Source organism: Scylla paramamosain, chromosome 1, assembly GCF_035594125.1.
Source record: "Scylla paramamosain isolate STU-SP2022 chromosome 1, ASM3559412v1, whole genome shotgun sequence".
NCBI classification, from domain to species: domain Eukaryota; kingdom Metazoa; phylum Arthropoda; class Malacostraca; order Decapoda; family Portunidae; genus Scylla; species Scylla paramamosain.
In genome coordinates, this window is record NC_087151.1 from 38935193 (window position 1) to 38952204 (window position 17012).

A 17012-nucleotide genomic window follows, 5' to 3' on the forward strand; every position below is an offset into this window, starting at 1 on the left:
TAGTACGGAGGAATGTATTTTTTATTCCTACAATACATAATTTCATACCTAAGCGACTTTCTGCATAATGATGAAAGGAATGAGAGAAGTAGAGAGGTCGAGGCAGAGAGAGCTATCTATTTGTCTATCTGTGTGTGTGTGTGTGTGTGTGTGTGTGTGTGTGTGTGTCATCCAGTAGTAATAACCTCCCGCCCACGCTCAAGACTGTTTTATGAGTGTCTTTGTGGGCGTGAAAATAAAGGCCTTCTCTTGATTCATTACTCCATGTGTCCTTGAGTCACGAAGCGCTGAATGACCCTCCATTATTCTCCTGTAGGTGTAATGCTGCAATAGATACCCTCCTCTGTCAGTCATACATCATCAGCTACCACATCCTTGACCCTTACTCCCATCACTCCTATCATTCCTGAACTTCTGAACTTGCTAGCTATATATCTTCCCTTCTCCTTGTGGCCTCATTGTACATGACATTCCACTCACTCTTATCCCTACCTCCCTAATTGTAAGACCTGTCACTTGTACATCATCAGCTACCACATCTTTGACGCTTACTTCCACCACTCTTGCCATTTCTAAGCTGAACTTGCTAACTATGTACATTCCTTTCCCTCCCCCTGGCCTGGCATACAAGACTTTTGAACGCAAGACTTTAGATAAAAAAAAAAGCATTAAGCACCTAAATCTTGACGAAAAAAAGAAGAAGGATTTAATAATGAATTCATATCTGACTGAACGTGGGAGACAGACTGACATACATAGGAAGCATTGGTATATTTCTACATTGATTATTCTCAGTCGTCAAAATGCACCAAGACCACATCAACCGAGGGCATTACAAGAATTCACTTGCATTTCCGTTTTTATTTATTTATTTATTTTTTTTTTCGTTAGACTTCCTCCATTCCGGTCAAGGTTGAAAGAATACGATATTTTCTAACGCACCTCATTATTTTCCTCTTTTTGTGTGACTGTGTGAGTGCGAGGGTGAAACAAGAACTCGTATATATTTTCCACATTTTTTTTTTTTCAAATTTATTCCGCTTCGGTTAAGTTTGAAAGAATATTATATTTTTCAACCTTGCTTATTTCATTATTTTTCTCCCATAGTGCAGGCTTTCAGTATGCTTGATATCATGGCTTTTTCTGAGTCACTCAATATTCGTTTCCTCTTTCGTATGGAGACTGTAGTGGTAATTAATTGCAGTATTATTATCCATTATCTAACGCAAATCAACATCATTTAACATACTTTTTTACGTGTGTGTGTGTGTGTGTGTGTGTGTGTGTGTGTGTGTGTGTGTGTGTGTGTGTGTGTGTAAGTAGTTTGAAGAGCACATTTTTTTCGTTAATTTTTTACAGTTACAGGTCGTGAGGTTGGAGATTGTGGTGCTGATTTACTGCAGTCATATCATCTAACACAATTCAACATCAATTAACGCTCTTTTTCATTGAAGAGAATGGAAAGCGCATTTTCACATTTTTTTTAATTCTCTGGGTCGTATATCCCCCGCTATAATGGTCTTTTGATCCATCCTCCGAGGCACCACTAATAGTAGATGAACGGGGTTTGTCAAATTAGATCAGACTGGTCGCCCGTTTATTGCCGCTGTAACTCCTCCCCATAATTAGTCCACGAACTGAAAAGTGGACCTCCTGCCTTACGTACGTCCTCCATACCCTTGTGTCCTCTACGTGTCTCTGTCTTGCTTAACTCTTTGACTGCTATTTGGTTCATCTTTCCTTAATTACTAATCACTCTGAGGCAAGTTTACTTATTTTATTGCCACCTCCAATCTTAAAACTATGTGGAAAGTGAAAAATCTATTCTTTATCATTCCCTTCTTTATTCTTGCATATGCTTCTTAAGATCTCCTGCATTACTTCTGGTGCTGCTAATTGTTTCGTATCGCAGTGAAAGGGTTTAAGTTAGCCTTGTTATTTGTCTCTCTCTGTCCTCGTCATCTTTGTTTATTGATTTTTTTTCTTATAGAGTTGTGTCGCTGTTCTGTTTTAGTTCTTGTTTCTTCTTCTTCTTCTTCTCTAACTCCTTTTCTCCTTATCTTTTTTCTTCGTCATCACTGTCTTTGTGAACCTTGTCGTCTTGAAGTTGTTTTATGCTCTCCATCTCATTTTATCCTTCGTCTGCGTAACCTTCATCGTCCTCCTCCTCGTTCTGGTCGTCTTTTGCTTGTTCTTCGTCATCATCGTCCCTCAAAATTGTGTTCCTTGTCATCGCCAACTCCAGACATACACACGCACACACACACACACACACACACACACACACACACACACACACACACACACACACACACAGAGCCACGACCTACGCCAAATCATCTGTGTGTGCCGCGCCCCCATGCACCAGATAACTAAACGCATAATGGGTCCACATGAAGTCCCCAAGTTTCACCAAGTTTCTATTGCCCTACTCCTCCTCCTCCTCCTCCTCCTCCTCCTCCATCTTCTTCTTCTTCTTCTTCTTCTTCTTCTTTTCTTCTTGCTCCTCCTCCTCCCTCTCCCTCCTCTTAACAAAGCCTTTAGGAAAATCAGGTTTCTAATTATGATACACAAGGGAAAACAACACATACACACACACACACACACACACACACACACACACACACACACACACACATGACCTTTCACTGGTAAAAACTGATCACATCTGAAGGCTTTAGTCTTCCTGATCCAATCTCCTCTTCCTCCTTGTCCATCTCCTCCTCCTCCTCCTCCTCCCTTTCCTCCTCCTCCTCCTTTTCCTCCTCTTCCTCCTTCTCCTCCTTCTCCTCCTCCCTTGCCACTGACATCATCCCTTCATTCTTTCCTCCCATTGCCCTTCTACCTCATTTTTTCCTCCTTACTTTCGTTCCAATAACCTCCACCCTCCTCACATCGTGTCCTCCTTTTTCTCTCATCATAAGACTTTTTTCCTTCAACGGCTTTAATCTCCCTCCTTCTTGCCCTCCCCTAAACTGTCTCCCCTCGCCCTTCTTTCTATCCTCTTTTCTTCCTCTTTATAGCGTTTTCCTTCTATATTACCAAAAACCCAATATCAAGAACTACATAGCCCAAACATAACAAAACCCCATTAAGACTAGGAATCCAAGCAAGAAAACTCAATAAACTCATAAACCACAAGAACTAAACCTAACACCCCATTATGACCCACTAAGAATCCAAGCAACACAATTATAAAGCCAAGAGAACCTACATTGAACCACAAGAACTCACATTACACCCCGTTAGGAACCGCCACGACCTCTCGCCATCCACTGAGAGAACCAGGAGAACCCGTCAAGAACCCCGAGGACCCAACACACCCTGAGGGCCACAAAAGGTGTCTTAAAAGAGCTACTCGAGAACCACTTCTGCTCCCAAAACCCGATGTCACGAAGGAAGATGAGGTGCTTAGCGGCCACGAGGAGGAGGAGGAGGAGGAGGAGGAGGAGGAGGAAGAGGAGGTACAGTGAAGGCGAACAACAGAAAAACGAAGAAGGATGAGGGGGAAAAAGAACAAGAAGGTGACGCAGGAGAAGAAAGCAAGGAAATATAGTCATGAATAGGAAAGAAGAAGGCGAGGAAGAAGACGAGGAGAAGGAAAGGGTGAAGGAGGCGAAGCAGGAGAAAGAGCACGATAGGAAAAAATAAAATAAGAAGCAAACAAAAAAAAAAAAACAGAAATCTAAGGAAATTACTTAAAAATATAGAAAAAAAAAATTGAAGAGGAAAAGGAACAAGCATAACAGGAGAAGTAAGATGAAGAGGAGATGGAAGAGAAGGAAGAAAAGGGGGAGAAGGAAGAAGAGGAGGAGGATGAGGAGGGGCCAAGAGTATTAAACATACATTAATTTCACGCTCCCGGAGAGATGTAAAGGAGGAGAGGAGGCGTTCACCTTTCCAAAACTTCACTTCCCTCCATTCCCTCTTCCCCCTTCCCTCCACCCATCTCCTCCCTTCCTCACTACTTTCATTCCTTTCCCCTTTCTCCACCTTCCTTCCCTCCCTGTCTCCATTCCCTCCATCCCTCTTTCCTTCCCTTCTTCACTGTTTAAATTCTCTTTCTCCATCTCTCCTCACCCCTTCCTGCGTCTCCACCCTCCTTCCTTCCATTCCCTCCTTCCCTCTTTCCTTCCCTCCTTCCATTTCATTCATCCTTCTTTTCCATCTTTCTCTCTCTGTTTCCATTCCCTCCATCCTTCTTTCCTTCCCTCCTTCCCTCCCTGCCTCACTGCCTTCTCTCAGCCGCCCCTCACCCCGAGGACTAGTCGCCATCACCTAAACCCAAGTAAATGAGGCTGTTTTTTTCTCTTAAATTCCCTTATGAATGGCCTTCCCCTCCCTCCTGTCGGGAAGAAAGAGCCCCGACAGCCTCCCCAAAAAAAGAAGCCAGAGAAATAAAAAAAAGGGAAGGAAAAACTCACCACAGGAAAGAATCAACAAAAGAATACACATGGAAAAATCTAAAATATGTGAAAAATTGTAAAGGAAAAGTTAACGAAGGAAGGATTTTAAAAGCAAGAAATGGAGGGAACTCATTATAGGAAAGATGTAAAAGAAATGCCATTAGAAAAAAATGTGGATATGGAAATGTAAGAATGCAAGATGAGGAGTAAGAGAGAGAAACATAAAGAATGGGGAAAATGAAACTTATGTAAAAGAAAGGGGAAAAAAAGAAAAAGAAAATGCGGATGTCAGTGAGCAGCTGCAACATTCCGGCAAAGAAAGACGAGAGAGAAAAAAAAAGGATAGTAAATTAAAAGCAAACTCACCAACCGGAAGGGAAAAAAAAAAGTTTGTAAGAAGATAGAAAAAGGTAAAAGAGCATAAATTAACGTAAAAGCAATTTGAATAAAAAAAAAATACATACAGAAATCATAACGAAAGTTTAAAAAAAGGTAGAACAAAATATTTACTCAGTTTAAAATCATTAAAATGTTGTAGGTAATAAATGTATGGCAAGAAAAAATGGTAAAAGGAATAATAGGACACAAATAGCATTATAAATATTTATGATGATTAAACTCTCTCTCTCTCTCTCTCTCTCTCTCTCTCTCTCTCTCTCTCTCTCTCTCTCTCTCTCTCTCTCTCTCTCTCTCTGTGTATATGTGTGTATGTGTGTGTGTGTGTGTGTGTGTGTGTGTGTGTGTGTGTGTGTGTGTGTGTGTGTGTGTGTGTAGGCATGAGTGGCAGTCCATTACTTCCTGGCACATTCATCCTGAACTTCATTCCATTACTCCCTCGGTCACCCACTCCCATAAATATATAAAACAGAAGCTCTACTCTTTCTCTCTCAATACTACGCCGTGCTGGGACGAGAAATAGTGCCGCTTACCACGAGTAGATGGCGCCACACGCACGATCCACGAGTAATGGGGTCGATCAGCGGCCTCTAATATCCTTCATAACAAATGGTGACTTACGCTACACATTCTGGAGCTAATACGCCATTCCGCCATACGCCTGTGAATGTTTTATTTGCATTCAATATATATATAGTGTAAATGTATGTGCGGTAATAAGGGGTGTATGTACGATAGTGTGGAAGTTTCTGAACGATTATTGGTAAGTGCTTGGGTAATGATGAAGGACTGAGAGAGAGAGAGAGAGAGGAGAGAGAGAGAGAGAGAGAGAGAGAGAGAGAGAGAGAGAGAGAGAGAGAGGAGAGAGAGAGAGAGAGAGAGAGAGAGAGAATTAATTCAGCAAAACCTTCACCCACTTACTCAAACCTTCATGAACACGAATATGATTTTTCCAAGAGGAGGAGGAGGAAGATGAGGAGGAGGAGGAGGAGGAGGAGGAGGAGGAGGAGGAGGAGGAGGAGGAGGAGGAGGAGAAAGATGAGGAGGAGGAAAAAAAGAACTATATATATTCACTTAACTGGAGATAACGGAGTGTGTGTGTGTGTGTGTGTGTGTGGAAATATAAGAAATAATATAACATAAAGCGCCAATAACACACAAAAATACACCACTTTTAAATCGTGAGCATCAGAACTAAGCAGGTAATCCTTCCTAGCAAAGAACATAGATAATTGTACTGCTAGGGGAGAAATAATTGAGAGTAAAGCAGAATCGGTGTCCTCGGTAAAGAGTTGGATTAGCGAGTCGGGAAATGAAGGCGGGGCGAGGTGACTTATCGGCTGGGAAGGCGTGTGTGTGTGTGTGTGTGTGTGTGTGTGTGGCGGGAAACGAAAATTACAAACACCGTGACAGCAGTTATTAAAGAGCTGTACTTTATATTGCCCTCGTTAATTCTCTCTCTCTCTCTCTCTCTCTCTCTCTCTCTCTCTCTCTCTCTCTCTCTCTCTCTCTCTCTCTCTCTCTCTCTCTCTCTCTCGTATGGCAGAAAACAACACACAACCTTCGTGCCGAGTGGAGTTTATCTGATCATCTTGAGCGTAATTCAACCAAGAGACAAATGACTGTCATCTATTCTTGCCAGATCGCGAACACGGCAGCCTAACTCTCCTTTATCCCTCTCTCTTGTTTTTTTTCTTACCTTGCTTCACCTTCCCCCACTGTTCCTCCCTCTCGCCTTCACCTGCTGTCATATTACTCTTTCTCAACTGTCTATCTGAAACTTGTTCCTTACTCTGCTTCCTTACCTACCCTACTTCTGTCCTTCTCTCTGGGTTATCTTAACGTTTTATCTCAGTTTCTCTCTCTCTCTCTCTCTCTCTCTCTCTCTCTCTCTCTCTCTCTCTCTCTCTCTCTCTCTCTCTCTCTCTCTCTCTCTCTCTCTCTCTCTCTCAAGTCTTCCCATATTCCTTACTTTTACCTTTCTTCCTCTTTCCATATTTCCTCACCCCACCTTCTTCACACCCCTGTCTCCCCCTCTTGGCTCCTGTACTTCTTTCCCTCACCTTTATCTCCCTCTTTTCCCTACGTCTTCCTTTATTCCTTCACCTTTCCTCGACTTTCCCTTTCTTCCGTCTTTCCCTATTTTCTTATCTCATCTCCCTAATCTTTGTTCCTGTCTCTTGCCTTCCTTTACCACGTTTCTCCTTCTCTCCCTTCCTCGCGTCTTCTCTTAATACCGGCCTCCTCCATTCCTCGTCCTGTCTCTTGCCTTCCTTTACTGTCTTACCTCACCTCTCTCTTCCTCTCTTGCGTCTTACCCTACCATCTTGCCTCTCCTACCTCCCTGTCTCCTTGCCCGGCGCCTCCCTTCCCCGCCGGCACGAGTCATCTAAAGCACGGCGCACCTTCTGATTACCTGCCATTAACCCCTCATCAGGTGGAATCCCCAGGTGAGGCGGTGGGTCAACAGCCATAACTCACAGACACGCATGACGGAGCACCATGATCACCGGCATACCCATACATCGTGCACGTGCCTCCTGTCTTAGTCCTTATTTTGGCTCGCTACACACGCACACGCAGGCACATGGATCTATAGGGGGTAGCGTTTCTTTTGTTTTCTTTTTTTCTAATGTTTTATTTTACTGTTTGTATTGAGTTTTGAGCCTATATTTTTGTTTTATTTATATTTTCCACACATGAACACGCAGGCATATAAATCTTTAGGCACTGGTGTTTCTTTTATATGTTTTTTTTTCTTTTTTGTCTATTGAGTTCTGAGCCTATATTTTTGTTTTATTTATACATACTTTTTTTTCTCTTTATGTTTTATTTTGCTTCTGTTTTGTTCTGTTGCTTTATAATTTGATTCATGATGTTTATTCCCATATTTGGTATATTTTATTTAGTTTAATTCCTATTTCGCTCGATTTCTTTTCCCTTTCATGTTTTTTTTTTGTTATGTATACCTTTTCTTCCTTCCATCACCTAGAGCAATCAAATACCTATATACCTTTAAATTAATTCGGATATCTTCTTATTCATTACTTGCTGCAGATTAGCTTTCCCTAGTCATCCTCAGCTGTCGATAATATTCCCCCCAGTAACACTTAATTCGTCCCCAGAACCATCCTAAATTCGTCCCTTGAATTCAGGACACTATATAGCCCCTTAAACCACCACTCTTGTCTCCACTTATCACACACGCCACTCATGGACCTCTTGGTTCGCCACGAGCATCTTCCCACGCACGCTTCTTGAATTCAAAACACGCCACACAGCCCCTCGAAGCACCACGCCTCTCAATTCAACACACACGTGCCCTACTACCTTTACACGCGACGCCTCACACACTCCGCACACCTCCACAACCATCACCTAAACAGCTGCCATCATCGTAATTCCTCTGCTGTGGCTGGAAAACACACACGTGACAGTCATTATCGTAACTGCATGCTACACCACCACCACCACCACTATTACTACTGTTGCCTCCGATTCACGTGTCATTACTAACCCCATTACCATCGCCTACATTGCCAACTATCGCCCTCCAGCCACTACCAACACCATTAGCAACAGTATCTAACATCATTACCTGCTTATCTAACATCACCATCCACATTATCAACACCAATATAACCTGCATTGCCTAGTGTCACGCTCCACTATCCACCACCAACACGAGCAACACCATTAAACATCAAAATCATTACCATATTCAACATCATCATCATTACCAGCAACACAGCCATCGTTCTTCACCAGAGTTACGCAGATTATCCAGTAACGCCCTCATCACCATCACCACTACTGTGAATCACTATTATTCACCACCACTGACCACCAGTTGTCAGCCGCCACCGTCATTGTCTCTCATTATGTGAAATATACTCCCTAATTCCCGCCTGTTTTCCTTAAGCTACATCACTATTACTCTTATTTACTGTCACTATCAATAAACTGATATTCTGATGTGGGAGGCAGGAAAACTTTGCTGATGGTGGTGGTGGTGGTGGTGGTGCTGTTGCTGCTACTACTACCACTGCTAACTACTACTACTACTACTACTACTACTACTACTACTACTACTATTACTACTACTACTACCAGTACTACTACTATTATTACTATTGCTACTACTACTATTACCATTACACTACAACTACTACAACTACCACTGCTACTAACAACCTAATACAGCGTAGCATATTATTGTTATTTCCACTCCTGTTCTTTCTCAACCACCTTTTACTACTATTACTATTACCACTATTATCACCACTACCACCACTACTACAACTGCTACTACTACTACTACTACTACTACTACTACTACTACTACTACCACCACCACCACTACCGCCATGACCTCCATCACCATCACAAGGGTTATTACGTCGTAGCAATACATATTCAATTACAACAGAACTGATTTACGGTCAAGCATCACGGCAGGTAAACCACCACCACCACCATTTCCACCGTCACCATCAGCACCAGCGGCCGTCACCAATACCAAGATCATCCACGTCAGTTTTAACAGCGAGGAAAACCATCAAGGCAGCGTCTCGTGCGTGCAAATTACAACTTCCATACGGATGCCACACTAAAACTCCGCACCTCATTTTGACCCACCCCGGTGACTTTTCCCTGCCAGAGCTTCAATTTACTTACTGGAGACTGAGACTTGGGCCTTATATTCTTTAACTCTTCGTTATTTCGTATTTTTAAGGGCCATATTAATGATAAATTAAGTTCACCTCATTCTGACGTATCCCAGTGACTTTTCCATGCTAAGGCTTCAATTTACTTTCGTAGATGAGATTCAGGGTTTGTATTCTCAAACTATTCCTTCTTGCTTGACTATTTTCAAAGTCATAGATATTAGTCGAATTCACACGATACTCTCTTCTGGTAATAATGTAGAATCTTTGTTAAAATATCTTTAGAATGACTCCTAGAAGGCAGATCTTCCATTTTCTTATAGTAGAGTCAAAATCAGATTCGGGCTGGAATTCTTAAACTCTTCGTTGTTTCACGACTATTTTTTTGAAAATTACAGAGATTAGCAAAGTTCACATGATGCTTTCCTATTAATGATGTAGAACCTTTATTAAATTATCGCTAGAAGGCCCATAATTTATATTGGAGTCTGTTAAAGCAGTATAATACAGGACTGCGAAATGTTTGAGGATAAAGACCTCAGAGTCGACTGAAGAACTGTAAGTGGTAAGAATAAAGAATTGTATTGTATTGTTACGAGCGAAGCGAAGTTTATGATGGAGGTTGTTTCATTTTGAGCGACCCAGCTCTGTCTGACCGTATTCAAATGCTAATATACCATGAACTACGCGGCCGATCGTAATGAAATTATCACCATATGATAACACAACTCTATAAATTTTATATGATATAGTTTTCATCTCATCTATTGGTTGAAGTCAATGGGTAACTTGCAAAAAGTAGAAGGGTGTCGAAAATGGAATTTCGTCCGTTCCCTGCAATTTTCACCATTTTTTTTTTTTTTTTGTCTCAACAAGAGAGGATACATATCTCTGAACGCAGAATGAAATTTTCTATCCAATGGTATACAGCACAACCGGTGAGCTCTGGGAAAGTTTTGAGCTAGAGTAATTTGAATATTAGGCAAGTTCTCGATGTGCGTGGTGCTTTCATTGTTGCCTTACTGACAGCTTCGGTCATCAGTCGCCTTCCAGGCATTTTACCGGTAATATATTATACTTTAAACTCTTCGTTCTTTCATGAGTACTTCCGAAGGTCACATATTAGTCGAGTTCATTTGACGTTTGCCCTTTTAATGATATAGTATTTTTATTTCCTTGTTACTAAAATCATGAAAACGCACTTGGAAATCCCAGTAACATCTAGTGCAGCCTGTTATTAAAGTGTTATTAAAGTATTGTATATAAGACACCGAAACATGAGAATAAATAATACATTAAGGACCTCAGACTCGCCACCAAGCCACCACTGAGTCCCCGCCACCAGCAGCAGCATTCCGCCTCGTGCCTCAAAGGATCCAGCGTTGTAAAAGTGATGTTTCTATTGATACGGCTTCCTTAATTACATTTCCCGATGGTACCGCACAGGCTGGGATGGAGGGATATTTTTTTTCGCCGAATTAATGGAATGTTCGTCAGTGCCATGCGAGTGACGTCAATGGACTCCATGTAAGTGTGTGTACTGATGAAGGTAAAAGTGTTGATCATCTTTAGTATATAAGACAGAAATGAAGGAAAATGTTGGTGCCATGTTTCCCGTGGTATATTATTATGTTATGACTTAAAGGAAATCTAACAGAAGATATGATAAAAAAAAAAAACTTTGTTCTTTACAGAGAAACTCGTGTTTACTATTCTGCATCACAAAAACAAGACAAGGCATCAGGAATTAAAGTCTGGTAAGCTTTACGCTTGTATCTTATTAGTAAAGAAACTCATACACTGATACATTACAAAAATAAGCCGTTCTCTTCAGAAAGGAGTGGACGGCTCTTCCTTCTTTTTTTTCTTTTTCTTTTATGTAAGAGGTCGGAACAAGGCAACAAAAAATTGGAGAAAAAGGCCCACTAGAGTGCCAATCGCAAAAGCACGGTCATGCTAATTTGAAAGATAAATGTCTTGAAACCTCCCTCTTGAAAAAAATTCAAGTCCTAGGAAGAAAAAAAAAAGAATCATGCAGAAGAGTCCAGTTTACCATAGAAGATTAATTATTGATCAATTCTTGCACCAGAGAGGTGGCCAGAATAAGGGTGAAAGTAAAAAGTCTTGTGCAGCGAGGCCGCAGGAGGAGGGAGGAGTACAGTTAGCAAGATCAGAAGAGCAATTGGCGTGAAAATACCGGTAGAAGATAACAAGAGATGCAACATTATGTAATATGAGAAAGGCTGAAGACAGTCAGTTAGAGAAGAGGAGTTGATAAAACGAAATGCTTTTGATTCCATCCTGTCCAGAAGAGTAATTTAAGTGGATCCCCCGATATATGTGAAGCATACTCGATATATAGACCGATAAGGCCCCTGTACAGTTAGCAGCTGAAGAGGGTTGAGAAAAGCTGGCGGAGATGACTCAGAACACCTGACTTCATGGAAACTGTTTTAGCTAGAGATGAGATGTTAAATGTTCAGTTTAGAAAGCATTAGTAAAGGACAGACCGAGGATCTTCAATGTAGACGAAGGGGACAGATGAGTATCATTGACGAAGAGGGGATAGTTCTCTGGAAGGTTAAGTCGAGTTTATAGATGGAGAAATTCAGTTTTTGATGCAATGAATAATACTAAGTTTGCTCTGCACCATTCAGAAATCTTAGAGATATCTGAAATCAGGCGTTCTGTGGCTTCCCTGCGGAAGCTGTTTAATTCCTGAAGGGTTGGACATCCATGAAAAGACGTGAAAAAGTGCAAGGTGGTATCACCAGTGTAAAAGTGGATAGGAAAAGAAGTTAGGCTTTGAAGATCATTGATGAATAGTAGAAGAGAGTGGATGTCTGGACAGAAGCTTGAAGAACACCACTGTTAACACTGTTAAGTTCAAAAAGTAAACTTGAGATGAAGTTACAGAGAGAAGAATAGATACCGTAGGAGGGTTGTTTGGAAACTGAAACTTATCAACGCGACGCTTAGCTACGGCGTCGCTCTACATGGGACGACCCCTGAGCGTGCCGCTGTGCGTGGAAGGCACCATAAGCAGCTTCCTCCCACGTGCACACCACGGGACGCCCATCTAACCCAAACACCCGCACGGAGGGAGAGGGCCAGGCGGGGTTTGTGCAGGGGCTGGTCTCGCACCGAGGCCCGGACTCTGTCGTCTTCACCTTGAGAGGTGCTGCCTTCCTGCGTGCCCTTCGCTTTTGGGTTGCGCTCATCCTGCAGGGCGTCGTGGCGGCTGCAGCAGCCTCTTCCTCCGTTGAGGCGTTGATCTCGCTCGTCGCTGCAGCAGCCTCTTCCTCCGCTGAGGCGCTGATCTCGCTCGTCGCTACAGCAGCCTCTTCCTCCGCTGAGGCGTTGATCTCGCTCGTCGCTGCAGCAGCCTCTTCCCTCGCAGAGACCCTCATCTTCTCGGGAGTCACCGTGGCTGTAGCTGCCGTGGCTGCACCAGCGGTGATCGCGGCATAGGATAGGCGAATCTCGTTTTTCGCTCTAAGGGCTGGCGTTGCCTTCCTACGCGCCCTTCGCCTCTGGGATGCGTTCATTCTGCAGGGCCTCGCGGCGGCTGCACCTGCCTCTTCCTTCGTTGAGGTGCTTGTTTCGTGAGTTGCTGTTGCCGATTCAGCTACCTCTTTCTCCGCTGAGACGCTCGTCTCGTCGGGAGTCGCCGTGGCTGCAGCTGCCGTGGCTGCACCAGCAGTGATTGCAGCGTATGTCGGTCGACGTTCAGTTTTCACTCTAAGGGCCGCTGCTGCCTTCCTGCGTTCCCTTCGCCTCTGGGACGCGTTCATTCTGCATGGCGTCGTGGCGGATGCAACTGCCTCTTCCTCCGCTGAGGGATTCATTTTGCGAGTCGCTGCTGCCACTGCAGCTGCCTCTTCCTCTGCTGAGGTGCTGCTTTCGTTGAAAGTCGCAGCGGCTGCAGCTGTTGGTGATGCAGCATCGGCCGCATCATTATTCACTCGGTGAGCCTTGCTTTTCGCTCTCAGGGCCGCCCGCAACTCCCTGCGCTCCCTTCGCCGCGCTGCGGGTGCCGCGGTGCCTGCAGCACTCCTGGCCTGGCCGTGCTCGGAGGGGACCGCCTCTGGGTGAGTCAGTGTGGTGGGGGCAAAGTAACGCAGTACTTCAAGAAGGGCGTCACTGACCGGGGCAAACACATCGAGGCCTTGCTCCTCTGCCTCGGTTACTTCCTCAGCCCAGGTCAGGACATCCCTGGCTTCCCGCTCTTCTTCCGCAGCCTTTCCCCCCAAGCTCTTAACCTCCATGTATTCCTGTTGCTCCTCCGCCACATTCATGACGCACGATAAGAGGTCATTTCTCTCCATTTGGGCTACGGTTTTTTCCTGGACTTGGCTTATTTCTTGCTTCTCATATTCTGCTTTTGATGGCACGACCTCAGACTCCAGCTCGTCCTCATCATTATCTACGGGCATCACATATGCCGCGGACTGCTGGGAGGCCACATCGTGGCTCTCCAGGTGTTTTCCGGAGCGGCGACCCCGTCTCTTCCGGAACAACTGAAAGAGCCAGCCGAAGCAGCCTCGGCAGCCCATGTGTTCTTTCTCCTCAGTAATGTTGCAGGTGTTGGCGACCACAGTGCGGTCAGTCACGCCAGTAGCCACTGGCTTGAGATTGGCAGAAAGTTTGCCAGAGACCTTCATCATTCCGTGCTTCTGTTTGGTATGCGAGTTTCCTGCTTCCTGGGTTTGCTCCTTGGCCTCAATATTACAGTGCTTGAAAGTGTACAGCATGCTGCTGCGTTGACTACTGCAAGGTTCGCTAGAAAGAACGCATTGTCAGTATTTAGCTTTAAATGGAAGTGTTAGATGACTAACTCCAAGCTGTCACTCGAAGCACTTCTGGCCAATCAGATGCTTCCCTTTTGTGTGTGGCTGAGGCCCCGGTGAGTGGGGGAAGGGTATCGTGTGAAGGAAGTAGGGAATCCGGGGCTGGGGGATAAAGTCCTACGTAACAAATACACTGCCACGTATATGAATGAAGATACTACTACTACTACTACTACTACTACTACTACTACTACTACTACTACTACTACTACTACTACTACTACTACTAATAATAATAATAATAATAATAATAATAATAACAATAATAATATCACACGAAATGTTAACTTGTAACAGTTATGGGATGTGTGTGTGTGTGTGTGTGTGTGTGTGTGTGTGTGTGTGTGTGTGTGTGTGTGTGTGTGTGTGGTGTGTGTGTGTGTGTGTGTGTGTATGTGTGTGTGTGTGTGTGTGTGTGTGTGTGTGTGTGTGTGTGTGTGTGTGTGTGCGTGCGTGCGTGCGTTTATGAGTGTGTTACATTTGTAGGGTGGCAGTTAAGAACATAAGAACATAGGAACATAAGAAATAAGGGAAGCTGCAAGAAGCGACCAGGCTTACACGTGGCAGTCTCTGTATGAAACATACCTACCTATTTCCATCTATTATCCCCATCCATAAACCTGTCTAATCTTCTCTTAAAGCTCTCTAATGTCCTAGCACTAACAACATGATTACTGAGTCCGTTCCACTCATCTACCACTCTATTTATGAACCAATTTTTTCCTATCTCCTTCCTAAACCTAAATTTTTCAAGGTTGAACCCGTTATTTCTTGTTCTACCCTGGTTGCTGATCCTAAGAATTTTGTTTTATGATGCTTATTTCCTTTGTTTCCTGAAAATGATACTAGCATGTTTTATACGTCAAGTCGATACGATTTTTTTTCCAATTTAAGTTCTCGTCAATTATGACGCCAAGAAATTTCGTTTGATCAATATATATATATATATATATATATATAAATTCGCCGTCCAGTAGCATTGGAAGAATTTAATAATTTCTTGGTTCAGTATCCTTGCATGAATTCAATATTTTACGTATTTTAGCTCTAAAACTAAATTTCTATGCAGTGAATAAATATTCTTGTCCTTAATTAACAGGGTACTGTCCTCTGCATAAATGAAATAGTTAAATTTTGTGCTTACATTAACAATGTCATTAATATATATCAGTAAAAAAAGTATAAAACCTAAAACAGAACCTTGAGGCACACCTTTGGATATGAATATGTATGGTTGGTAGATCTGATTGTAAAATATGCTTTGTTGTCTGTAACTGATGTAATTTTGGAAAAAAAAATCTATTGGTTTATCTCCTCTGAAGTGAAATATTGTGTTCTCAAGTATCAAAGGCTTTGGTTAAATCTACGAATACTTTTGTCACATGCAACACTTCTTCTAAACATCTGTATACATTATCAACAAAGAGTAATATTGCAGACTCGGTAGAATGATTTGCTCTAAAACCTTGATGATATTCTGTCAAAAGATTGTTCGTCTCAAGGTAATTAGTTAAGCAGAAAGAAATAATATTTTCAAATTTTCTTAAATGCTTGAAATATAGAAGTGTGGCGGTAACTCCTTACATCACCTCTGTCACCTGATTTAAATAGGGAAGCACTCTGGCCTATTTTACTTGGTCTGGGAAAGTGTCAGTTTTATTGAAAGATTTATAAGTCAAAAAAGTAGATATAAATGAGGAAGAGAGAGAGTGTGTGTGTGTGTGTGTGTGTGTGTGTGTGTGTGTGTTTTGGATTCTTTCAGTTGTTTTCTTCTTTGTTTTATTGTTATTCACTTGTTTTTACTTTGAATTTTTCGTTCCTTTCTTTGGCATAAGTTTTTTTTTTCTTAATTTTTTTTTTCTCCTTGTGACATATTACTATCACTGTTTTATTGTTTATTGTTTTTGTTCTTATGACATATTATCCTTCCGGTCTTATTGTGGTACTTACTCTTACTTTATTTTCCTTACTATCTTCTTAATTTTCTTACTGTAAAGTGCTTCAGTTTCTATCCCAAACTTTTTTCATAACACTTTTTCATAATTGTCACCTCTCGCAGCTTTATTCGCCAACTTTATGCTAGGTCAGTGTCTTGCAGGGTATTAGATACGCATTATGATTTGGCAAAGGTTTCACACCGACTGCTTTTCCTGACGCGACCCTCTCCATCTCTCCAGGCTTGGGACCCACACTGAGATGCACCAGCCTGTGCCCTCAGTGGCTGGGGACTGGCCTCATTGATATGCTCGTATAGTGAAAGGAACAGAGCGAAATTCTTATTAAATGTAACTAAATAGAATACTCTGTTGTTTTCTTATTGGTAATTAAGAGTAATTATCTCGTATATAGAAGTGAGTTACTAAAGGGAAGAGTGATAATTTATAAGAACCCTGTCAATCCCTCATCCGCTGATAATTGGACTTGCTTGGAAATATATATATATGTTTTTTTTTAGGTTTATAAACGTGTGCATACCAATAATTGTACCCAGATACTTAGAAAATCCTTGATGCACACACACACACACACACACACACACACACACACACACACACACACACACACACACACACTACAAACATTTCCTCCAAGTTTCGAAAATCGGATCCCAAAGTACGAGTATAAGACCATTGTCACCATCATGATCGTTGTTTTCGTTTCCCGCTTCTTCCTCCTCCTACTCCTCGCCCGCC

General features: G+C 42.5%; 1 protein-coding gene across 1 annotated transcript; it reads right to left on the reverse strand.

Annotated features, from left to right (window-relative positions):
* Positions 1 to 12444: 12444 nt before the first annotated feature.
* LOC135105731 (caldesmon-like) lies at positions 12445 to 14223 on the reverse strand. The gene has a single exon (XM_064014207.1). It carries the CDS (start codon positions 14221 to 14223, stop codon positions 12445 to 12447), a length of 1779 nt encoding a protein of 592 aa, XP_063870277.1.
* Positions 14224 to 17012: the final 2789 nt, after the last annotated feature.

Bases quoted from the DNA above. Each gene is read 5' to 3' on its own strand.
- LOC135105731 (XM_064014207.1), bottom strand. From the start codon at position 14,223: ATGCTGTACACTTTCAAGCACTGTAATATTGAGGCCAAGGAGCAAACC.